This window comes from Eptatretus burgeri, chromosome 12 (assembly GCF_056783735.1).
Source record: "Eptatretus burgeri isolate ZD-2024b chromosome 12, Ebu_testis_v1, whole genome shotgun sequence".
NCBI lineage: Eukaryota > Metazoa > Chordata > Myxini > Myxiniformes > Myxinidae > Eptatretus > Eptatretus burgeri.
In genome coordinates this window covers 14,594,721-14,621,633 of record NC_140972.1, presented here as the reverse complement: position 1 = coordinate 14,621,633, position 26,913 = coordinate 14,594,721, and the positions used below count along the sequence as shown (strand labels likewise).

Here is a 26,913-nt window from a genome sequence, read left to right as displayed (position 1 = left end):
TCATTTCTTGAAGCACGACTGTCGCTGATGCAGTGCCCCTCTACCAGTACACACACTGGAACTGGTACTCATTTCGCCGACCTCGCAAGGATGACAGGCTGAGTCAACCACCCTGGTGTATGAATTCAGCGGCCGGCAGGGCTTGAACTCAGGACCATAGGATCCCAAGTCGCCACCCTAACCACTGAGCCAACACCAGGCTTGAATTTTAGTGATGAGAGTTTAACCAGTGTCCACATCGATGCTCAGAAGAATTCCTTGTTGCAAATTTACAATTCCATGTTGCAAAGAACCCATCTTATGGACGGGTTAATTCCCTTACTCTTATAACGTATATGTCATGTCATATTATGACTTGTAATACTGGCTTCCACGATAACGATACGATACGATACGATACACATTTACATAAAGAGAATTGGGGTCCAACCCCAACCCTGAATCCCCAGAGATGATGATTCTATTGTTTTACCCACAAAAACATTCCTATGCACCCCACGAGTACAACCACCAATTTTCAACTCATTCCGTCCAGCAATTCAGGTTGTCGTAATGTCCCTACTTCAGAGTATGATTTTTTTTTACAGGCGAAAACCTTCCAATATACACCCCAAGTACAACCACCAGTTTTCAACTCACAACATCATGCGGTTCAGCATTGCATCGAAGTAAAACAAACACACAGACTGTGACATTATAGAAAGATAATTCCCCCACTTTTTATGGTTTTCAAGCAGAGAATTGGAATTTTTTTATCTATACTATAAAAGCCATTTGCGCGTGTCGGTGTCGTTGATTGTCATCTCCATAATTCGGGTTTCAGAAGGAGGAACCGAGTCCTCCACCTTCGTTTCGGTGAAGGATCAACAGAGCGATCCTTTCTGCCAGTTTTATAACAGTTTGTTTGGAGTGTTGTTCAAAGGCAGGAATTGTGTACATAGGTCAAAACAATAAAAGGTACAGGTGGGCAAATGGCTTCTTCTTAACTTTACCTTGTACTTAATTTCCATGGCCAATGATTTGTAAGATTTTGTATTTATTAAACATGGGATAATTCCACTGCTTGGTTAAACAGTAAGTGAAAAACAATTAATTTCTGACAAATGTGTTTTACTTGTTTAAAATTTTTCAGTGAAACTAAGGGTGGCCTGAAAGTCGCTTTACCCCTCCCCAGTAAAGCCTTCGTTCTTCAACTTTTTTAATACACACTCCATCACATCACGTGCACTCCATCATACAGAAACAATGACCGATTCATTATTATAAGTATTATACACAATAAAACCTGCACGTTAAAAGAGTTTAAGAACGAATGTTATACTGGGGAGGGGTAAAGCAGCTTTCCAGGAATTCCTTTTGTTTCTTACTTTCCTAAATGGGATAGCCCAGCTCTTAGAATGGAAGAACTTACGGTTCACTTGATTAATGTTTCCTTGGATTTCAGCTTGAGTCAGAAGCTCTTCATAAACATCTCTTTCCTCCTCGGGAATTGCCTCCAGTAGAGGCTGCAGTTGCAGGCATGGGAAGGAAGGAAAACGTGAGGAATAAATGGAGTCATGGAGAAATGAGTACGTGACATTAGAGTAATATTCGAGTGCAAATTACAAGTTCAGAGTCGTAATAAATCATTATTATTGCTATTGTCATGGTAACAAAATATAAAAATGAGATCGGTGCCTGCGATGCAGAAATTGTCCTTCTGTGGACAATGAATGGCACGAGGAAGTAAAATTTGCTGATTAAAGAGTTCTGACCTTTACTCATCAAAAAACTCATCATGCCCACAGCTCTCTTATATGCAGGATAAGGACCATAATGGGACTCACACCCCAAATCACATCCTTTTTCCTTGGATAAACAACAACTGGAGTTTCTCTCATCGACTTGTGACTGTTGGAGTCCTCTGAGCATCACAGCACCATGGTTCACAACTATCTATCAGCCAAATATAGGGTGGCCCAAAAGTCAGGAGCTGCAGGGTGTTGTATGAAGTTTATAAAAATAGAATGGAAGAGCATATTTGTTCGCCTCATTATTTCTTTTTCTGGTTCCTCTTTTTTTTTGCCTTGAGTAAGCTTGCTGCAGCAAGCACTGTATGTTGAGCAGGGAGAACACGTGGTTATTCACAGAAAAACCACAGGAAACCTTGAGTCTGCATAAGTACCATACTCAGCAGTGTCGCGTCCTTCAGAGTCCACGTATCACTCTCTTGCAATGGGTTTACAAAGCAAGGACCTCCAGCAATGGATGTAAATATGAAGAACATCAGTCAAGACCTGGCAACTTTGGGGATCTCTATCTCTATCCATCTCTTTTGGTTCAGAGCAGGTCTTTCAAAATCTCCAGAACTTTCCATGGGGCTCAGAAAAGCATCTCCCCGAGTTGCTCTTAAACTAGTGCCTGTTGAAAATTGCTCTTTCAGCTTTACTGCGCAGCCGCCCTTAATTCAGGGACTCAGACCTGTGGCCTCAAACCACCAGCTGAGCCCTTGTTTACTTGTTCCCTTCCATGAAGCCGAAATGTCTGTGGTTATCACTTCACCTCACAACTGAATTTGTCTATGAATTGGCAGAAACCTGCTGAAAGATCATTTTACATTTACAAAGGGGAAAATTAGACAAAAGAACGTGTTCAGAAACACCAGATTTCAGCATGATGACATGTAAACTACCTTGTGAACACTATAAACAGTGATAACAAGACACACCCAAACACCAAGCACAAGCTCATAACAAGGAAAGTGGAAAGAGTTTAAAGAAAAGGAAAAAGAAGTTGGGAGAATAAAGGAGCAAGGGAAGAGAAGGAGCAAGGGAAGCAAGAGGGAAAAGAAGGGAGATGGATGAAGCAATATAGGGAAGAAGGATAATTCATAATTTGGACCAGACTCGGTGGTGCAATGGTTAGAGCGTCAAGATGGGAGGTCAGTGGTTTGAACCGTGCCCGAGTCATTGCAAAGGCTTTTAAAATGGCACATGCTGCTTCCTTGCTTGATGCTCAGCATTTAAAAAAGGATATATCATTGACAAATAACCATACATTCATAATAATAGTGCAGGCTTTGATGGGCATAATGGCCTTCTAAAAATTAACAAGCGGGATTGCCGTGCTCCACGAGCTGCTTTTACAAGCCATGGCCATACGGTCCACAGGGGTCCCTTTTTGGCAATTATGTAAGCAGTTTGCTTTTTTCACCTTTTTGTGCGATCTGCTTTCATTGTAAAATATTAATACAAATATATTAATATATACTGATAATAAATGTTTAAAAAAAAACGTCAAATCGAACCTCGTGTTCCGAACTCTGCCATGTTGTAGACTACATTTTGTGTACTCTGTGGGAATTGAATTTTACGAATTTTATTTAAAGGTTAGCCTTTGTGGTTATCCTTTTCTTGTACTTTATCGGAACTTCGTACAAAAGCGCAACAGAACTTGGAACAGGCCACGTTTGCCTTGGTCATAACGGTCGCTCATTTGGGACCATTAACTGATACTGTATATATATATATATATATATTTGTATATATATATATATATTTGTATATATATATATATATATATATATATATATATATATATATATATATATATATATATATATATATATATATATATATATATATATATATGTTAGTGCTGGGTCGATTGGAAAATTTGACTGAAACCAATTACCAAATTCAAAAAGAAAGAAAAAAAAAATCTAAAAACCGACCGATATCGATTAATTATCAAGTGGTAAATAATGACGTCGTGGCACATTGTGCACACATGAAGGGCACACCGTGCTGGATTGGTGCCATGTCTGCAAATGACGTTATTGAATGGTTGCGAATCGATACATTTTAAATCCCCTCTCAAATCGATTGGTGTCTCTAACAGCACTTGAAACGTCAATAATGCAACATTGTTTTTTTTTTTAATTTGTTTATTGAAATTTGCCAGAAATAACGGTGAAAACTACTCAAGGGTTTTGGGTTGTATACAGTTCGGTACTGTAATCAGTAATTGGAACTCACACTGACTTAAATCGACTGACGCCGATTAACAAAAACATCTGATATCCAATGTTGATATCGGCCGAGCACATTGCTGTTTGGGCGTGTTTTATCACCCCGGTAATGCTCCAGTATGCTGCCTTCCCTTCCCTTCCAGTCATGCTGCCTTCCCTTCCCTTCCCGTCATGCTGCCTTGCCTTCCCTTCCCGTCATGCTGCCTTGCCTTCCCTTCCCGTCATGCTGCCTTCCCTTTCCTTCCCACCTCATGCTACCTTCCCCTCCCCTCTTTAAGAATGTCTGATATGTTACAGGCATATGTTACATTGTAGCCATACTCCTATCAAGAACGATGGGTCAAGCTGAAAAATAATGTACGAGATGGAAAGGGCACCATCATTAATTCTATGTATAGAAGTCATAGTACGCTTTGCATTTCCATTCAAAATTCTGAAGGCATGCACATAGACACAGACACACAGACACACACAGACACAGACACAGACACAGACCATTTAATTTCCTGTTCACATTTCACATACTGTAGATTGTGGTTACAACTGCCTGAGAAACTTTATTCATTATGATTAAGACATTTTGGCAAAACCTATTTTTTAAATGTGTTACATAACGTTTGCTGTCGTCATTTCAAAGATGGTCAAAATTGCTGATTAGATCAGCTCCGATCACGGCAAAATGAAAGATGTGCCAGCAAGATTTAAAGCCTCACCCTGTTCCGTGCATTCTCCACCTTTTCTCGTTTTGCTTGCTGCAGGGTGTCCTGGTACATCTGGATCAAGGCCCGATTCACTTGGAGTAGCATAGCATTAGGGTTGCACAGCGCCATCAGCGTCTCCTCTGCCTCGCCCTTCTCCACAGCCTCGTTGATCACAATCACTGCAGCGTGCACTGAGAACAGCATACAAGAGATCAACTACAGCATCGAGCTTTACATATGCGTAAAGTGCAGCGGTGAATGACCAAGCTGACCTCAAATGATAGCTCGGGATTGTGCTTTTCCAGCTCGTGAGGACATTAGGTAACACAGACTTTAAAATAAAAGACAACAAAACAGAGTTGCTCATGATATTGGAGTTGTCTGTCAATTTATTGACAGGATAGAGCACAATACAGTCTTTTAGTTCAAAGATTTCGATTACGTTTCCATATTTTTGGTCAAAAGTACTTACGCTGCTCTTCCATGAGTCTCAATTGCTCAAAAAAAGTATTTTATAAATGATACTGGGTCAAAGCTGATGTTGGTAGTAAATATAAGTATCAATTAATGTTGAGAGAACAACACAGACTGTAGTTTTGCATTTTTTTATGCAAGTATTAAAAAAAAGTCCAAACAATTAATTTGTTGAAAATGTCAACACAATGATATTTAAAGAGCAAACGACCTCGTATACAACACGTCTAGCTTTCCATGGAGGAGTCGTCATTCAAAGTGTTAACAGGCTCAATGTTGCTGAGCTTCAAAAGTCTGATGGGAACCATCACATTCAAGCCAATGAATCAAAAGACAAAAACTCCTTCTTAACTCGAATGTTACAAGGTGGATGATATCGTAAGGAAAAAAAATGGTGAGAAAACAGATTGTGTAGGTGAACCATACGTGCAGCTTCATCCACAGACAGTTCGTTGGCCAATATCCCTCCAATCTTGCTGAAAGTTGGCATTTGAATCCCGTACTTGTCAAGCTCTTTGCGCATGTTTGTAATCTCCTCTTCTGCAAAGGCCAAAACACAGGATCATTAAAAATGGTGATGAGGGTTTGCTACTTTTGATTGAAAAGTGAATCCATGAGAGCCGATTCGCTTGGGCATGCTGTTCCCCATCAACAAAGGAATAGCATTAGATAATAAAAAGGTTTGTATGTGTATATAGTCGTTAAAACGATCAATTATGTGCAGTTGTAGTCATTTCGTCGAATTCGTATTTACCATCTGACATTTGATGTGCTGCACATAAAGAATGCATCACGCAGCATTGGTGCTTATTACCCTCATTGACATTTCATCTACTGTTACTTAATGCAGGGTTGGGGTCAATTACGTAATTGATAATTAATTACAATTACGGGTGTAATTGTAATTTAATTGTAATTGAAAATTTTGTATTGGAGCGCAATTGTAATTGAAAGCTGGTAATTATGTGTGTAATTGTAATTGAAGTAATAAACCAATTAAATAATCAATTACATTTCAATTATGTTTCAATTGCACAGTTTTCAATTTCAATGTGGTTTTACAAATACTACATACATGTTTAAAGACGAACAATATTATTGATGATATTGTTGGGGATCTGGGGTGGCGGGATTCTCGCCCGACTCTTGGCGCCACCCTCATCACCGCCGTCTCCGGGGTTTATAACGCCGGCCAGCTCGGCACAGGCCTTGGGTCATGCGTCTTCAATCGCGATACCAACGTAATCGTTGTACCTTACCAGTTGGGGAAATAGAACCCCGGTTACAGACTGGTTGTGTCACATGCCAAGCATTTTCTGCCAGTTTGAAACCATTTTGGTTTTATATGCCAATCGAACGGATCGTTCCTCAACGCGACACAAATTAATCGTTCCTCGACACGACTCCATAACAGCTTGCTTTTGGGTCATATTAAGCCATGTGATAAGAATTTATCTAAGATTATGTAAATAAAGTTTTATATATAAATGTTTGTGATCATGTAAATATATTGTTGCGGATTCACGCCCGCCGGCGTGCGGACGGCCACGTAACTCGAATCGCGGCACGTCGCCCACCGGACGGACAATCCAGTCGTGACCCTCCCGGACTAACGCCGGGAACCAGTCACGGGTGGACCTTTCAGTCTCACCACGATCGTGCCAATCGGCCCCCGCGTGGGATAGGGTTGCTCGCCAAATTCGACCTACCTAAGTACCCACACGGAGGGTAGACCGGGCGATCGCACCTCGCCGCAGGTCGACTTCGGACACGGGCCACTTAAGCGACCCGTTCCGTACTATCGGGATAACCGAGCGGTGTTATTCGTCGGCCTCGACGGTTCGACTAATTATCGGGCGTCTTAGCCCACGACCAACCCTTTACGTGAAGCAAGATGGGGATTCAATGAAAGAAATGACGAAGCGAAGCGGGAAAACAGGTCAACAATAAGCACATTTATTCCGCGATGAACAGAAAGCACACATATACAATTCCACCAAAAGCACATGTAAAAGAAGAAGACAAAAAGCAAATGCAACAATGCAGATCTATCCGACTACCGGGCACTCGGCAACACTTATACAATTTTACTTCATAGACAGCGCCGACAACACATATTCCCAAAGCAAAAGAAAAGAGAACCACCCTCCAGGATGAGGGGGGTAGGCGGGCCTGGGGCCGAGACCGTGTCGGGCCTACCCGTCTGATGATGAGACGCGAAGTGGCGGTGGTGCCTCAACTCCGCAGGCCTCGCGGACAGTGTCTGGTAGGGGGTGGGAAGGGGGCCCCCTTTTGTCGCACTATCTCAGCGCGGGGGGAAACAGGAGGGGGTTGCTGATGCTCGGGGAAAGGAGGATTTCACAAAATCTCGGGTCCCGCGACAAGCGTCTCCACCACAACCTCGGTCGCGCCGCCGGCCTCTCCTTCCGCAGTTCCCCGAATCCGACGCGAGCACCCCCTCAACCGCCTTCGCCGCCGCCGCCTCTCCACAGCTCCGTCCTCTTCACTCCGACTCTTGACTCGTCCCAACTCTTCACTGGCTCCGCGAACTCCCAACTGCGAACTCCACTGCGAACTGCCAACTGCGAACTCCAACTGCGAACTCTTTCTCTCTTCCAACTCTTACTCAACTTGTCTGACGAACGCAGTCATTTTTATAAGCCCCGTGGCTTCGCTCTTTTACCCTTGACCCTCTGCCTCCGACCCTTCACCTCTCTTGCTGGCTCCCCATTGGCCCGAGGAAAAGTGGGCGTGAATGCTTTTTGATCCATGTATTTGCATATAGCGACCGCCCTCCAACGCCCTGGAGGCGGGGCCAAATCGCCCCTCGCTCACCGATTGGACGGAACAAAAGTGGGCGTGAGTCGTTTTTGATCCGTTTTTCTGCGGAAAGTCCGTGATGTTTTTGAACACGCTCCTCGGTGCGCGCCCCGCACGAGTCCAGCATCAGTGCCCACAAGTGGCGCGAGATGACGGTGATGCGATGGTGGCGAGTTGTGACGGTAAAGGTTGTGGCGGTTGTGGCGAAGCGGCGTTGTGGTTGGTGGTTGTTGTTGTGATGGCCGCGTTGTGGTTGGTGGTTGTTGTGTGATGGCTGTTGAGACGTGGTTGGTGGTGGTAATAATGGCGGCTGGTCCAAAATAAAGATAGTAAAAGAAAAACGGCTATCCTGAAGAGTCGCAGCCCTCATGAATGACATTTATTCCCTCTAGACAACGGGTTTGGGCCTAACTACACATCTACTTACCGAGATATCTCACCTAAGGGACCTGAATGGTGGTTTGCGAATTTGGTCAACCACAACAATATACTGATGCAAATAAAGTTCCATATTCAAATTTCTTGTGTTTTTTTTTTTGTTTTGTGGGAGGAAATAAATGTGTGCTAATTGCAACGGTAATTGGCAATTGATAATTGTAATTGAAATGTAATTGAAATTTTTTGCGAGCATAATTGTATTTAATTGTAATTGAAAATTTATAATTGTAATTTAATTGTAATTGATATTTTCAAAAGTTTTGTAATTGTAATTTAATTGTAATTGATACCTCGTAATTGAGGATGTAATTGTAATTGAAAATTGTAATTGACCCCAACCCTGACTTAATGTACGAAGAAAATGTGTGCAACACTTCATTATTGTAGTTTCAACAACGAATACATTTTTTACGTACAGAATATCATGATATTTGGACTTATGGAGAGGCTGAATGACATAATAAGGAATGTTCACTCTGACACAGACAGGAACAGCAATCATGAAACGGATTATACTTACATAATTAGAGATAGTCAATATAAAACTTGTGTCTAATATAACAAAAAGTTGAAGATAAAAATCAACACAAGCCGTGCAATTGGGCTTTTCCGTTTGCATGTTTAATACTGAAACTCGCATCTTAGAAATATTTCACAAACAAAGGTGACGTCACAGGCTACTTCAATTGAAAGGTAAATAAAGCAATTTCTCTTGTTCAAGACAAAAAACTGAAACAAGTGCAGTAGGTGGTGAAACAATTATTATGACATCAAAAACAACATTGGGCTCAACAAGAGTAAAATATGGTTTTCCTTGAGCAATCACGTATTTATCCCTTTCATCGTTTCAATCAGGGGAACAAACGGACAGTAAAAAGAGAAAGTGGAGGAGATATGGCAACAGACCCAAAAGAGAGCTGCAGGAACACAAGGCCCTAGACAAGGACCCACAACACAGTAAAAAAGCACACACAAAGGTACTCAATGAGATGCATGTATAAATTACATCAACAAATTAACACCAACAATTTTCAAAAAGCTGATAAACAAGACGATGCTCGAACAAGTATCCTCAACTTTTGAAGATCGCCTCTCAGGACAAATAAAATAACTGCACCACAAAATTTTAAATATTAATTTGTAGGTTTTTCATGCATTTGAAAGGTTGAGGTCTCTCATTATCCTCCATTGAAAGCTGGTTTGCATTGAAAGCTCCATTGAATGAAATACAATCCATCGTAATTGTATTTCAACTAATTTGATATGATGCAGGAGTCATGCAAAGAATACCATAGTGAACTCTATTTTGGTTTGGTGGCAAGTTTGCACTTGATTTTCACCACAAAACAAAATTACGAGCAATTGTCATGATTGATAATAATCTGACTTCTGAGTCACCACTGAAATCCAGTGGGAGAAGTGAGACAGGATCTGTGAGTGTGTACACTGATGTTCTACATTGCCCCATCGAGAACCACATCCCTGCAGATGTCCTACTTCCTCAAAGCACAGTGAATGAACACAGTATATATCCCGCAACAAGAAATAATAAATGTTTTAATAATTATATATCATGAAGCCAATGCATATATATATATATATATATATATATATATATATATATATATATATATATATATATATATATATATATATATATATATATATATATATATATATATATATATATATATATATATACACACATACATATACTGGTGGGGTGTGCTTACACATTGTGTAAGCATTCGAACCGTGCTTTCCCATTGTCTCGGGTTGCTCACCTGCATTTGATTTTTCATTTATTTATTTATTTTCATTTGTATTTTTATTTTATTTACAGATGCTTTCTGACGGTTATGTGATTTTTTCTAGTGTTCATCGATGTCCATGGCTTCGATGTCCATCAGTCCACAAAATTACCATGCTTCCTCATTGTCTCGGGTTACTCATCTGCATTGTTTTCCTCTATTGTTTTCATTACCTCCACCACCAAAGATGAAGGAGGTTGTTTTCACCCCACTCTGTGTTTGTCTGTCTGTCTGTCTGTCTGTCTGTCTGTCTGTCTGTCTGTCTGTCTGTCTGTCTGTCTGTCTGTCTGTCTGTCTGTCTGTCTGTCTGTCTGTCTGTCTGTCTGTCTGTCTGTCTGTCTGTCTGTCTGTCTGTCGGATATCTCAAAAAGTTGCAGACGGATCCGGATAACATTTGGTGGGCAAGTTGGGTGGATGACGAGGATGAAGCGATTAAATTTTGTGAAGATCTAGATTCGGATCCGATGGCTGGAATTTTTAAAATTATTCCTCACCATTGAGAGATCAGGCCATAAACGATATATCGGACGATATCTCAAAAGGTTGTGGACCGATTCGGACGAAACTTGGTCGACACCTTGGGTGTGTGACAAGGAAGAATTGATTCAATTTTGGTGAAGATCCGGGTTCGTATCCGAATACTAGAATTTTTTTAAGTGATTCTTCACCATTGAGAGATAGGCCAAAAATGATATATAGCACAATATCTCAAAAAGTTGTGGATTTGGATGAAACTTGGTGGACACATTGGGTGTGCGTCCATGACAAATTTATTCGATATTGGTGACACTGAATCTGTATCTGGATGCGAGAGTTATTTAATTGTAAAAGTGATTCTTCACCATTGAGAGATCAGGCCAAAAACGAGATATAGCATGATATTTCAAAAATGTATTGGCCCTAATATGTTCTCGTGGATCAGGCATTATGTGGCAGAGATATGCACTCTCCCGAGTGCCTTTCTAGTTTATTTATATATTAATTTATGGATGTTGTCCAAAGATTCCGTGATTTTTCCTGGTGCACCAGCTTTGATGTCCATCGGCACACAATATTTCAGCTTTTGACGTCACCTGGAAGGTACCAATCTTAAATATAATTCAGTGAGTCAGAAAGATATATATATATATATATATATATATATATATATATATATATATATATATATATATATATATATGTACTAGCAGGGATACCCGTGCTCCGCACAGGAATCCCGTGGATGACTGCGGGTCTGAAGGAGTATATGTCACAGTTAATTGTAAAATTGTAGAGGCTGCCACACATACACTGACACACACACACACACACACACACACACACACACACACACACACACACACACACACACATACACACACACACACACACACACACTTTTAATAGTGTGGATACAATATTCACAACATAGAAATCGAACCCGATCGTGTTTATACACCGAACAGCGTTTATTAATATTCGCAACATAGAAATCAAACGCGATCGTGTTTATACACCGCACAGCGTTTATTAATATTTGCAACATAGAAATCAAACCCGATCGTGTTTATACACCGCACAGCATTTAATAGCGAACGTAGTGAGCTACATACTCAACGCGTGCACATGAGAGAATAGTAAACAACAACAACAACAACAACAACAACACAATACCCTGGCAATTTGGAATCCGTGTCGTCGGCTATGACCCTTTTGCTTCCGGTTTTTGTCATGGGGAATGATGCGTCCCTAGAGATCAAGGCATCGTTGGAGACATGAAAGACGCAAATATCAGACATGGTGTATATTTCCTCCACTGATTTTAATAAGGATAACTCCCGCATCATCAAAAAATAATTTTTAATCGTGATTTACATTATTTGATCGCTGATCCCGAATCCAGGCAGAAGTGACGTAAAAACGTTATACAGTAACAATAAAAATGGTTTTTATAACCATGGTTATAACAATAACGAACAAAGAAAATGTTAATAAAATATGACTTCCAGATGATTATTATATCATTATACGGTAAATATACATACGGTCATTTTTGCAAGTCTGTCGAATGCATAAGTCATAATTCGGAAACCGGGAAGTCAGAAGTCATTGTCTTCAATTGACTGTAGTATTAATTTCTTATTCTCGAGCAAATTCCATTGGCCCCATGTCAATCGGCTGAACTTGAAAAATTAATGTTACGCAATCAGGTGATGACGTCATAATTCGGAAACCGGGAAGTCGGAAGTCATTGTCTTCAATTGACTGTAGCATTGTTTTTTCATTCTATTGCAAATGGCGTTGGCCCCATGTCAATCGGCTGAACTTGAAAAATTAACGTTCCGAAATCAGGTGATGACGTCATAATTCGGAAACCGGAAGTCGGAAGTACAATTCTTTTACATCGGGACACTCCCGGGTACACGTTCTGTCAGCATGTGAAGTTTGGTGAGGATCAGTCCAGTACTTTTCGCGTGCATAGGTCACAGAGAAACACACACACACAGACAAACAGACAGACCTCTTTCAAATATATATATATATATACACACACACACACACACACACACACACACACACACACACACACACACACACACACACACACACACACACACACACACACACACACGTTTGTCTCCGGATGCGTACGGGCGGTGTTTGTCTCCACTTTCCCTTCCTCCTACAGCATACCGTCTTCCCTTCCCCCACCTCACCTCGTTCCCCCTCCCTCCTCCCTCCTCTCTCCTTTCCCCTCCATCTCTTCACTCTCCCCTCACTCCTCCCCCCCACACTCTATCCCTCTTCCTACCCCCTTTAGTATTACCGTCAGCCAAGTAACGGGTGGTATTTGCGAGTATATGTGTGTACTAGTAAAGGTGCACGTTTTCGACGGGCATCACTGGCAACATATGGTAAAAGACAGATAGCGTGAATGTATTTTAAACAATATAATATATCATTTTTAGGTCATCTCTACCAAGATGACCTAATAAAGCCGGACGAAATGTCCGTCCGTCCGTCAACAATTTTTCTTTCCGATCTTGATGAAACTTAGTATGTGGGTAGAGGTCGATGAGTGTTGCACAACGATACAACTTTTGTCCGGGTTCAAGGTCAGGGACGAGGTCACGAGGTCACGAAAGTTATAAAAATCGCCATTTTCAAAACCTATCTAGTCTGCCATTCTACAAGATATTCGGCAACTGTTTATTGATTATGATAGGAAAAAATATTATCTTGTATCTAACCAGACAGATTTTTGAATTTCCTTCCCGTTTGATAGTCATGTGATCTGGAAGATGTCCAAAAACGCCGATGGGATTCACAAAGAAGGAAGGAAGGAGAAATGAAATATAAATAATATGGAATAGGCAAAGCCTAGAAGCGAACGTAGAATTCTTCTTACATTCGCTTCTGACTTTATATTACATAAAACTTGTTCACAACTGTATACTTGCCAACGAGACCATGGTACATGTAAGCGCCGCACAGATGATGATTTTGACGTAATTTCCGGTTACTTCGGCCTGGATTCAGGATCAGCGAACAAATAATGGAAATCCCGAGTAAAAAATATTTTTTGATGATGCGGGAGATATCTTTATTAAAATTAACTTTGGGAAAAAAATAATTGAATAAATAAATAAATAAACGATCACTTCTGGTCAAGAATAAAAGAAATTAAAAGTTCTGGAAAGAGTTTCAAAATCACTCCCGGTAACGTTAAATACAAAATAAACACTTCCTCTCATGAAAAAAAATCACCTTCGGAAGTATAAAATTAACTTTGGGAAAAAAATAATTGAATTAATAAATAAACACTTCCGGTCATGATCATGATCATTCCCCATGACAAAAACCAGAAACAAAAAAAAAAACAGAAACAAAACAAAAAACGGAAGCAAAATGGTCATAGCCAATGACACGGATTCACAATTGCCAAGGTACTGTAGTTTTTGTTGTTTCCTATTCTCTCATGTGCACGCGTTAAGTAATATTCGCAAGATAGAAATAAAACCCAAACGTGTTTATACATCGCACAGCGTTTAACGAAAACCGGAAGCAAAAAGTCATAGCTAACGCCACGGATTCGAAATAGCCAGGGCTATTGTGTTGTTGTTGATATTTCCTATTCTCTCACGTGCACGCGTTAAGTATTAAGCTCACTTCGTTCGCTATAAAACACATTTTTAGCCTTTTATATTTATACATTTTCTGCCAAAGGTGCAAAAGTTTCAAAACCCGAAATGTAAACGTCAGCATTTATTTTCAAAATATAATTTTGTGCGCGCGCGCCAAAATGCCGAGTCATCTTTAACCAAACGGCGTAGTAGAACTGCGCAGTAGTCCGGTCATGGTGTCTGAGCAGTGGCCAGCGTGGTTCAGATCGACTGTGGTTTCTGGGGCGAAAGTGATTGTTAAGAAGTATGTCGGCGGTATAAATTTGAGTGACTGTATTGGTGATTTAATCACGCAACATCTTGACAACGAATATTCTGGCCGAACGATTGCATCAATTCAGTGCATCAGCAGGGATGATTCGCAGGCTCCTCTCGATCGTGCCGATATCTAACATAATCACCGGCGGACATAAGGCTGCAGGCTGTGGGGTGAGGCCACGGATCCCGGATGAGGGGATAAGTGATAAATTATGCTACATGCTTCGGGCTTTCTGATTAATATATCAATGAGTACATTCCATAATTAATGAATTAATAATTAATGAATCTGGCATACAAAATGTTTTTTCATACCTGACATGTTACTTTGTGCAGTGTCACGAAACTTCTGTGGAATAATAATTAAAGAATTTGCTAGCTCTAACGATTTTTCAAACCTCAATAGCTCTATAAATACTTGACCAATTTTCATTCTGAAAGTTGCATTATAATCAGTGAAGAATAATCTACAGGATTATCATAATCTCAGATTATTTTCGTTTTTTTTCTACAACCGGAAGTGAAATGTCGCCAGAGAGTGGACGGACCGGAAAACCACGTATTGCACTTACTGGTGATTCTGATGTGTTAATCCGGGTACTAAATGAACAATACATATTTATTAATTATGTCATTAGTAGTATTATCCTAGTGTATCTCTGTGAACTATTTCAATCTAAACGGTTAGTTTGGACTGTTTCGCAGTTACCTGAACTGAACATTGAGAACTTGTGGTATTATAGAGATGACCGTCACCCCCACACGGGGGTAATTTGTTATTATCCATTGATTTATGAGGATGTTCAATATCACTGTTAGGATCAAGGCTAGGGCTTGGACTTGGGGGGATGCTTGCAACAGAATTTTCATCAGAGGAGTGACTTGAGGAGTCTTCATATTGCTTGTTATTATTGACATCTGCCATCATGATTGAACTCTTACTTGTGAGACGGTTGAAGTACTTTTACGGAGCGGTAGACTCAAGGCTCACTGAAGCACTGAAGGCTCGAAGGCTATTTCTGTCGGTTCAAATTTCAAGGATCAAGCGGCCATTGTTGTTCAATTCAAGTTGGGTTGCCAGATTTTTATGTGCACGTGCTCAATCTCGCACCCACTCGGAAAAGACCCAAGTACACTGTCAGAACTCACCTCCACACTAAAACGATGATCATGATTTTGGGTTTAACCGTAACTGACCAGGCGATACTTTGTTGGCAGTTGGTCCGGCTGGGCAGCGGGTATTGGTCAATGAAAATTTCAAAACGGAAACCATGTATAAAGAAAAGCAAAGAAATACTTTGTACTTCGTCAGAAAGTCATAGTTTTGTGAAGAAACCTTCAGAGATGACCGTCACCCCCAACCGGGGGTAATTTTTATATACTGTATTTGGATATACAGTGTACATGTACATATTCTTTTTTAATAATCAGGATTAAATTCCTACTTTGAGCTCGTGCAACAAAAATTCTGACTCAACCCAGGACTGTAACGTAAGTTCCTCATCGCGAACACAGCGACAGCCCCCCTGAGCTATTGAATCCTCAGGATAACCGCAAGATTTTCTCACACCAACACTGTAAGCTTGGGTTTGAGTCCCAGGTTGAGTCAGGATACTTTCTCAGGGTCTTAGGAATTTATTCTTTATTCCTCTTTTTTTCCAATGGCCTGATCCCAGATCATCAACTTAGATTCAGATCAGGTTGATCAGGATTCAGATCAGACCTTGGACATGTTGCTTCTGCTCTCCCAACAATGAATGGAGGCCCTCAGACATGAGATCAGGGCAGTCTCTTTCGAGATATCTCAAGCATTCAACACCATCTGGGCACTCTGTCTTGCTCTCCAAAATCTCTACCAATGGCATCCAAGGCAAATGCCACACATGGCTTCCTGATTTACTCCACCCCCATAGCCAACGTGTGGTATGACCTTCTCAATTCAATCCTTCAAATGCTCTTCCGATTACTACCCCATGCACATCCATGATCTCTTCTACTGTACAAACACGGATTCTTTCCCATTCTGTTCCTCTCTGGGCCATTTTTACTCATCTTCGTGCTGTTCCTCCTTCCCTACTTATCGATTGTCCCTGCCACCTGTATCTCTGGCAGTTTATAAACCTGCTGTCTTTTATCACTGAGCTCCTCTACGAGCTGAGACCCTTGTATAAAAAGCCACCGAATGGCTGTTAACAGCATATCATATCACATCACATGCAAACAATATTTTGGACAGAATAAAAAAATATATATAAATTTTATGCTTGCTCATTCATTTTCTGCTCCGATTCATTTCATGTTCAACGTCCTGTGCGAACGTTCCTGGAAGGCAGTGCTTCCTACTTTTAAGAGGGTTAATTCTTGTTTTCTGCTCTTATAGCCCGAGAGCCCACAAATGTTTATTTGTGTTTTGTTCGCCAAAAGGTCTGAGAGTTGTTTCTAGAGTGAAAATGTCTGTAGAATTAGAATATGCTGGTCTGATAAAAATCCACTTGGCCAGTTTTCCACAAATCGCGTTTTTATAGGGGTACCCTATAATTACAAGTGAAGGCATTTCGTTTGGTAAACGTTCTGAACGAACTTTATTGGTTCACGACTCAGTAAGTGACCACTATATTTGGTTCACGAGTTAGTAAGTGACCACTATATTTGTTATGGGTGTCTGTCTGTCTATCTGTCTGTCTGTCCCGAGCATAGCTCTGTGGGTTTTGATCCGATCCTGATAAAATTTGGCTGGGAGGTTTATATCATGATCTAGTTGTGTTTTCCTGAGAATGGGCATGCTGCGCCCATTACGGGTGGAGCCACGCCCAAAAAACATGTGTTTTTAGGGGGTAGCCGATTTCAAGTTACATCTTCTCCGAGGGGGGTTTGTCGAATCTGGCAGGGGTTTCGGTGTTTGGTTAGCCCAATGGCACCTGCATAGCCCCACGGAGCTCGATTTTTCATTTTCTTCCCAAGGTCAAGGTCACAAGGTCACGAACTTTGAAAATGTCAAAAAAAAAATCAACAAATTGGGCATCGAGCTCCTAGGGTTTTCAACTGTTTCGAATGAAAGTTGGTATGCAAGTAGTGCTCTTCGAGTACTACAACTTTCATCATTTACGTTTTTCCCGATTCCTGCCAGTTTGTCCGTGGCGTCCCCTCGAAGGTCAAAAAATAAAAAAGGCGAACCGTGTACATTGCTCGTGAACCATTGCCGTCTCCAGACTTGTAATTAATTTCGACTCAAGCCCAAAAGCTACACCCAAAAATGAGATATCATGCTAAAGCTTATCGTCGGCCGAATTCTATTAACTATTCTGTTTCTCAATTTGACTTTAAAAAAGTTGGATTAGCCCAATTTCAACGATTAACCCCAATTTTACTTACCGGCAGGTTTTATCACCTCATATTTTTTGTGTATTTTTTCCAATCCTGAAGTTTTCAAGAGGATTATTTACAAAACAAATGTACTATTTTGAAGAACTATCATTCCCCTTTCCTATGCAAAAACAATCACGTACAATGGTTTATATTTTGCAGAGTAATGAAAAAAAAAAAAAAAAAGAGTATACATGGGGTTACTTGTAAATTATCGCAGTTTTTGAGATTTACACAATTCTCAAGCAAAGTGACTCATTGTAAAATATTATGTTTGTATTGAAATAGTGTATTTACAACCTCAATGTTCTTTGCAAGTGGAAAAGTTCTTGTCTGAGTAGTATACCCAGACAATTGGTTATTTGGTATAGTCTATTTTCAGTGAAATAGATTGTCGGACGTCAGTTTCATTTTTTGTTGCACAAATGTGACATACTCTAACTATAGCAGATGCATGTATAATATTCTATCTTCTGTTGACCAGACTACGATGTTTATGTACAGCACGCGTATTCCCTGTATAATGAATGTAGTTGGTGGTGGTAGAATAGCATTTTCTTTTCTTTCAGGTTCACCAACAGCAAACAAAATGACATCAAAACGTATATGCATTCTCAATATTCACGGTAAAACTACCGAAGAAGTCAAACCTTTCGATGACAATACATGGCGGAAAGTGAATTCTGTTCATGAAAAGAGACATTCCACAGTAAAAGACTCAAAGTATTTCAGAATAAGCCTTCCTGCTGAATATAACCAGACAACTGGTTATCACAAACAGTGCTACAAAGATTTCACCGCACTGTCCATTGCAAATGTGGAACAAGATTCAGCTGGCACATCACGATCACACGTACTGCGATCTGAAGTAGAACACACAGAGGCAAGTTCTCCAGGCATCTTTGAGAAAAAGTTGAGAAAAAGTGCCTGTTCTGCAATTCCATCACCAAGTCACGTGGGAAAGACAAGCGGGAAGTGTTGGGGACCTGTATGACTGACTTGGTTGAGGAAAGCATAAAAAAAAATGCAGTTGAACTTGCGCAAGATAACGTGATGCTTGCAAAGCTAGGAGGTCTCGAGATGAAGGCAAAGGAAGTACGATATCACCACTCCTGCAGGAGAAATTACATATAGCATTGCCAAACCGCAGTACAGAAAGATGACGACAAGATGTCTTCAAAGTTGGCCGCTCACAAAGCAGCATTCCAGGAACTCCACAAGTATATCAATGTAGCCTTGTTGTCAAATCAAGGAGCAGAATACCTGTCATCATTGCACGTGCGCTACCTCACCTTGCTTGGAGACGATGAGACGACGTATCCCGCTAGAAGCTTGGCCGACAAGATCCTGAAAACATATCCAAATGAACTGACCAGTCATTGTGTAAGTCGCAAGACGGGGACAATCATACATAATGCTCACTACAATCGAGATGCCGCAATCAGGCGTGCCAATCTTGATGATCATGCAGTACAAAAAGCTGCATTCTTCCTTCGGACCCTGATATTGAAGGTTCAAAGCACACAAGATGACTTACCAAGGCCAATCACAACGGAAGCGTTGGAAGTAGGACAGGCAGACCCTCCTGATGCTGTCCTTGAGTTCTTCAGGTTGCTGTACACATGATCAAACAAGCCGCCTTGGGACGAACGCATTGAGAGACTGGTGAAATCTGTGTCCAATGATGTGTTGTACGTCACAACTAGGGCCAGAATAAAACCAGGGAAGCACCTCTGCATGGGACTCGCTTTAAAAAGTATGACAGGAAGCCGGAAAGTTGTTGAGATTTTGAACCGATTTGGACACAGTGTCGGCTATCACACAGCCGAGGCCCAAGAGACCGAATTCGCCACTGATATATCTGATCGTAAATGTACCACACCCGATGGAATCACCAAAATGGTCGGACTTTGTACCAGTTTAGCATGGGACAATGACGATGAGCTTACGGAAACGCTGTCAGGCGGCGGAACCTTGCACGATACTGTAGGTATCTGCTATCAGAACAAGCCGAACATGACACTGGACGAGTCACCCGAAGAACCTTCCTCCCAGCGACAGCTAACTTCAGTGGATACTGCTGGGACACAGAGTTATAGTTCGAAACGAGTGTTCCACCTAAAGGAACACACTTGGGGACCATATCGCAAGAAACCTAAGATGACAGTCTTTCAGTATGCAGTCAAAAGCATACCAAGACCACCGCATCTCACTGACATGGAATATTGAGATATATTCTGGATGATGAGCATCGCACTCAACAAAACACCATTCTGGACAGGTTGGAACTCGCTTGTCACAGAAGATCCATGCCCCAGACAGAGAATTGCCTACATGGAGAACTTGAATCTCCCTCTGACTCGGCTAGACGTAGTGGCAGAAACGCTACGACTATCTCAGCGGGTTGCTCAGGAATGTAGAGAGGACTTCGTCGTGGTCCACTATGACTTAGCTATAGCTAAACCAGCTCTACAAATCCAAGCTGCTGAGGATCCTTTGTGTAACAACGTGTTCATCTGCTTTGGACCCTTTCACATTGAACTTGCGTATTTTGGTGCTCTGGGACACTTCCTCGATTGCTCTGGTGGCCCACAGATACTCACAGAAACAGGCGTTCTTGCTCCGGGGTCGCTGAATGGATTTCTACGAGGAAAACACTTCAATCGGTGAGCGGAATGGATGCTATTCCAATATATCATCAAATAAACATGTATCATGTCGTGTCTTCTTCATTTTGATGATATTATACGAACAACACATTTTGTATATTTATAATTGCAGATGTAAGCGGCTTCATCCTCTCCTAGCGGCAGCTTTCCAAGTTCTCCACTTCCAGAAGTTTCTTGAAGACACTGGTCCATTGCCTGAAACCTCTCTGACCGCAGTAGTATCTTCCAGACGAGATCTGACCCCTGATGCATTCCATGAGATAGAAGTACGCAACGACAACACCATCGTCTTGAAGAAGTATACAGAGTACACAGCACTGACCCTCAGCGGTCATCATGGGAACACAGCTAAGTTTTGGATGTTGTACATCGAACTCGTCCATATCTTCTTGTGATTCAGTCGAGCGTAAAGAACAAATGACCTGCAGCTCTTCATTTTCTTCTTGGGTGAAATGTGTCCCATCTTCTTTGCTGGAAATCGTCCCAACTACGCTCGATGGCTGGTTCGTTATTATCACAATCTGATGAACCTGGACAATACACATCCTGGTGTTCGAGGAGCCTTATAAAATGGAGCTTTATCTGTGAGAAGAACCAACAAATCATTCTCGTGAACTCAAGTCGACATCACCCTCGAGCAGACAGTGAATGCTGATGCTGCATCATGGCTGACAGGAATCACTTCGTTCAGTCAGTCCGACAGTGCGAGACAGCGGGGGATGCTCACTAGAGCTGCCAGAAGTTGTATTGTTGGAAGCCTCATTGACAAAGCCGGCTTGAAATTGAAGGAAGACGTCTCCAAATCGTTGAAACCGTATCGAGTCACCCGAGACAATCATGATCTCTCGAAGCTGCTTGACGCAATCAAGAACACCATGAACCCGTTTGATCAGAACACGAATGAAACCCTCCACTGCATCACGACTGGCGTCAGTGTACCAAATGATATCAAGGAGGATCTATTGGGGTTTCAAGTGAAAGGCCAGGAGTTGTGTGATAATTTCACATGAGAGAGCTTCAACGATCAAGCTCGCTTCGAGAAACCAATCAGCAGAAGGAAGATCAAGAACTTTGCGGGTGCTGCTGTGAAGAAAAACATCACCACCAAGGACCAGAAGGTCGTCGAACTACAAGGGACCAGAGACCTGTTTGGAAGGCTACTCTACATCAGTACGTTGGAATAGAAATGATAGATATTGAGAAAGTCTTTCAATATCCACTGACTCCAATTCCACTCGCCCTGGCGCACGTGGATGGTAGCATCAACAAATCTGACAAGTCAAAGCTTCTGCACAAGCTGGAGGGAATGGTTGAAAGCAAGAAAGCAGGAGATATTGACGTCACATTAGTCGATGCGATGTTCATGCGACACACATTGCTGAATCTCCCTCCCACATTTGGTGGGGTAGCTGAAGTAATCCTCCGACGGTTGTGCGAGATGTCACCATGCACTGATCTTGTTTGTGATACGTACATCACTCCGAGTATCAAAGAGGCTGAGCGAAACAGACGAGGGTCAGAAGAAATGACATTTGCTGTGACAGGTCCTGAACAGAAGCGGCCTTCGAATTGGCAAACAGCTCTTCAGTCATGTTCCTTCAAAACAGGATTCCTTCGCTTCCTTGCAAACGAATCGAAGAACAACAGATATGCTAGCATTCTGAAGGATCACATTGTGGTCATGGGCCTGGATGGTGTCTGCTACACATTCGGAGAAAATGGAGGGAGTGTATTCAGAGAAGACACAGAGGCATTGAACTGCCAACATGAAGAAACTGACACTCGACTTGTGTTTCATCTTTATCATATCATGCAAGTATCACCAGCCGCAACGATGAGGATCAGAAGCAATGACACGGACGTCCTCGTGGTTCTGTTGTTCTACGCAAGTGCCGCACACGACAGCCCAAACGTATGGATGGATGATGGACTCAGCAGTAACAACACCAGGCGATACATCAGTATTCCCAAACTGGTTGATGAATTGGAGTCTACTGTCCTGCAAGCTCTTCCTGGACTTCATGCATTTACTGGTACCGACTTCACAGCATCCTTCATGAACAAAGGAAAACAGAGACCCTTTGACATCATGATGAAACACGAAGAGTTCATCTCGGCGTTTGCCATGCTCGGGGAGCACCACAATGTGCCTGATGAAACAGTTTCGACAATTGAGCATTTTTTATGCTCGCTGTATGGGAAACAACTTTCTCAGCGTTGATAATGAGACCTGTTTGGATACGACGATGATTGGAGATGAGCAAAATGAAAAGCTCATTGTGTGATGATGGTTCAGATACATTCATGGATTCAATATAAAACCAAAGATTACCAAGACATTTATCCAGATCTATAGGAACATATTGAACATAAGTCAATAGATTTTCATGCTCATTTTCCAAACTTCTCAACACATTGCTATTAATACACATGGATGACAACCATTTCATTTACGAGACAGATATACCTGATTATCATGATTATGTTGTTATACATTGTTCACAATTGTGTCATATTATGATAATGTCAATAAATCACTATTGTAATTAAAACGTAGCCTCGACTTAATTTACATTTACATGTATATTCCAAGAATCATCGGAAATTGCGATATTTTCCAAGTAACCCCATCTATACTCTTTTTTTCATTACTCTGCAAAATATAAACCGTTTTGCGTGATTGTTTTTGCATAGGAAAGGGGAATGATAGTTCTTCAAAATAGTACATTTGTTTTGTAAATATTCCTCTTGAAAACTTCAGGATTGGAAAAAATAGACAAAAAATATAAGATAAAACGCGCCGGTAAGTAAAGTTGGAGTTAATCATTGAAATCAGGCTAATCCAACTTTTCTGAAGACAAATTGAGAAACAGAATAGTTCATAGAATCTGGCCAACAATAAGCTTTAGCATGATATCTCATTTTTGAGTGAAGCTATTGGGCTTGAGTCAAAATTAATTACTTATAAAGTTCATTCGGAACGTTTACGAAACGAAACGTGTTCACGGAAAATTATGGGGTACCCCTATAAAAATGTGATTTGTGGAAAACTGTCCAAGTGGATTTTTATCGGACCAGCATATTCGAATTCTACAGACATTTTCACTCGAGAAACAACTCTCAGACCTTTTGGTGAACAAAACACAAATAAACCTTTGCGGGCTCTTGGGCTATTACTTGCAATCACAAGGAAATATAATGGAGAAAAACAACATTTCTTCAAATTTACAAACAGCTCCAACTTCTTGAGAACTTATCCAGGGTGGCTCAAAAGGAGGTTTACCAAAATGATCACGTTTCTTTTCATCAAACTCATTGTACATCTGATAACGAGGTAAAAAAAAAACTTCACAAACCTTGTTTACATGGACTGTATTTTCAAGAAAAATTACAACACATTCGTCAAAATGGCATGATGCGTGAAGATGGATGAAGAATAATTTTATTGAAATAATCAATTATAATTTATCTCCATAAAACAACTTTTGGGCCACCATGTTTCTGTGCGGCCACGAAGCGCTTTGTTCTCGTGGAGCCAGACTGGTGCTTACCTGTGAAAGTGACTTTACCAAACAAGTTTTGCATTTGTGTTGCACGACCAAGCTTGAAGAGGTACAAGCTGCCAATAGAAACAATGCAAAAAGAGTATTAAAAGATATCGAGAAAAAACACAAAACCAAAAACAACACTCCCACTCCCACCCTGATCCCCACAAAAAACATTACAGAACCAGTTATCTTCGGTTGGACGGTTTGGTGCTCCCATCCAAGCACTGTGCAATATTATGCTGAGATCCCAATTGAAAACAAATACTGTGTTGATTTGTCCATTGTCTATGAATGTCCTTATAAATATATTGTCATCCTGCATGTCATATAATATGCAGGTTCATGTCTGATCCTTACACACTTCTGCTAAAGAGACCATCCATCCTTTGGGACCATACTCTGTGCAGAGTGTTGGTGCTGCCTAAGCAAGTCGCCTGGGCTATTGGGCACAATCCTGGACGGGTCACCACTCCGACACAGGATACCAGCAAGCTGGCACTCATTTTGCGATGAAAGGGCCGACCTCGGAAGGATGACAGGCAGAGTCAACCCCACCTGGTATTAATTCAACAGCAAAGTGGGATTTGAACTCAGGATCCTCGGATCCCAAGCCCACCGCCCAAACCATTAAGCCAACACCAGGCATTCTAAGGAGTGAAGGCCCAAATAGTAAAGCAAGGTGGCATAGCGTCGTCTTAAAAAAAAACAAAAAAAACATCGACCAATCGACTCTATTCATATGAATGTGGAATGCGTATGAATATCTGAAAATCATAGGAAAATTAAATAAATAAAAAACATGCCTGTGCCAATCTCCACCAAACTTTGTATATGTGCTGGGCAGTAGCATATCCAGATCTGGCATCAAGGTGGACAAAATCCTGTCGATTTCTACTATGCCTCGTCTCTTTACTGTTTGGCAGCAGCTTTTATTATGCTTGCTGTACTTTAACACTAAAGGCCCGGTCACACCTTGACGTTTTAGCCAGCGATGGCAATGTATTAAAATGTATCTAAAACGCTGGCTTACGTTGAACTTTTGATGTTTTTTTTTTAAAGATTCGGACGTATTCATAGCGACTTGGTCTTATGTATAATGCATTGGTAACGGGCACAGAACGTTTCGTTGTGTTATAGATAACTTATACCAACGAATGCTGAACCTGTTGTCGGCCTACACAACCGATGCCCAACGATAGTCTAACTTAGGCATAGCGCGCATCGCCGACGATGTCGTGACGTAGCCTATTAAAAGGCTGACGCACAACGATTCAAATCATAACTGCCGTAGAAATGGAAGTGTCAACATCGCGGTCACACCTTGGCGATCTTGCCAGCGTATGCCGACCTAAGAAAAATGTGTCTAAAACGTTGGGGCACGTCAAATACGGTATGAGTAAGTTTGGTATACGTGAGTACAACGCTAAAGTACGCTATCATACGTCGTAGTAAGTAGAGTATGTCAAGAAATTTTAAACATGTTCAAAATTTTATGACGTACTCGGCGTATGACACACGTTCCGCATGCGATGGGGATAAGTTTTACACACGATATGTGGATGCTTACACACGTCCACAAAGGCTACTTATAAGCTACTCATAAGTCGAAACACGTCGCGGTAATGTCTTTTTTACGCGAAACTTATTTCTAACTTATGTCTGACGTGCTTTGAACCAATTCTTTACGTAGTCCCAACACACATCGACGTATGTAGACGTATTCCAATGACGTCTTCCGGTCGATAAAAATAAATAAATTAACGTGTTTCTAGCTTACAACTGCCATATAAAGACGTGTTCCCAGCGGTTTTGGGAATTGGTATATAAAAATGCTGCTCATAAAAGGGGAACCCAACAGTGTTTTCAAGTCCTTTTTGAGTCGATGTCCATGTCAGCAGTAACAGTATCAGTATTAGTAGTAGTTTGTTCATGTTGGCAGCAGTAGGTGAGTGGGAGGGGGAGGGTGTGGGTTATGATGGATCGTCCTTGCGTTTAACGATTTAAATGATAAACTCAACGATTTAAATGGCTGCATCTCCACTATTGAAAGTAGACGCTTGCGCTCAACAATTGGATTTTTTTTACACTCAACGACTTTTAAACGGTACCACTCAGCTATTTTCATTGTTTACAATGAACGATTTAAATTGCTGTCACTCGCCTTTGTTTTTTGACGCTGGGGTTTGGAAATTTGAAGCGTTTCTTCTGAACGTGTTAAAACGCTCAAACTCGACTATTTTAAATAGACGCTGCCGATAGACAATTGGAATCATAGCCAAGCTAGACAGCGAAGTGTGAACATCCTCGGCATGCCGAAGAAAAGTTTGAAGAATGCTGCAAATAAGTGTCCTGGCCGTGGCCGTGGACGCTGACGCAAGGACGATCCATTATACCGACGTCTTTCAGCCTATGAGTAACTTAAAAGTAACGTCTGTCGATGTGTGGCAACGATCGCGTAACGTGCCAACAACACGTTAATCATAGGTTAGAAATAAGTTTCGGGTACGCTAAACATTACCTCGGCGTGTCTCAACTTATGATTAACTTACAAGTAGCATGTATTGACGTCTGTCAACGATCGCAGACCGTGCATACAACTTGTGGCCAGCGTAGCGGAACGTGTGAGTCATACGCCGGCATACGTCGTGAAATTTCAAGC

At 41.2% G+C, this 26,913-nt stretch overlaps 1 protein-coding gene across 3 annotated transcripts in view; it reads right to left on the bottom strand.

Annotated features, from left to right (window-relative positions):
* LOC147015141 (ras GTPase-activating-like protein IQGAP1) overlaps window positions 1-26,913 on the bottom strand; it is a 255,416-nt gene that overhangs the window by 187,022 nt on the left and 41,481 nt on the right. For all 3 annotated transcript variants that reach the window (XM_085849639.1, XM_085849637.1, XM_085849638.1), the window contains 4 exons: window positions 24,258-24,325; window positions 5,611-5,724; window positions 4,723-4,901; window positions 1,412-1,505 (listed from right to left, as the gene is read on the bottom strand). In XM_085849639.1, coding sequence (XP_085705765.1) covers window positions 1,412-1,505; window positions 4,723-4,901; window positions 5,611-5,724; window positions 24,258-24,325 — 455 coding nt within the window. The remainder of the gene's footprint in view (window positions 1-1,411; window positions 1,506-4,722; window positions 4,902-5,610; window positions 5,725-24,257; window positions 24,326-26,913) is intronic.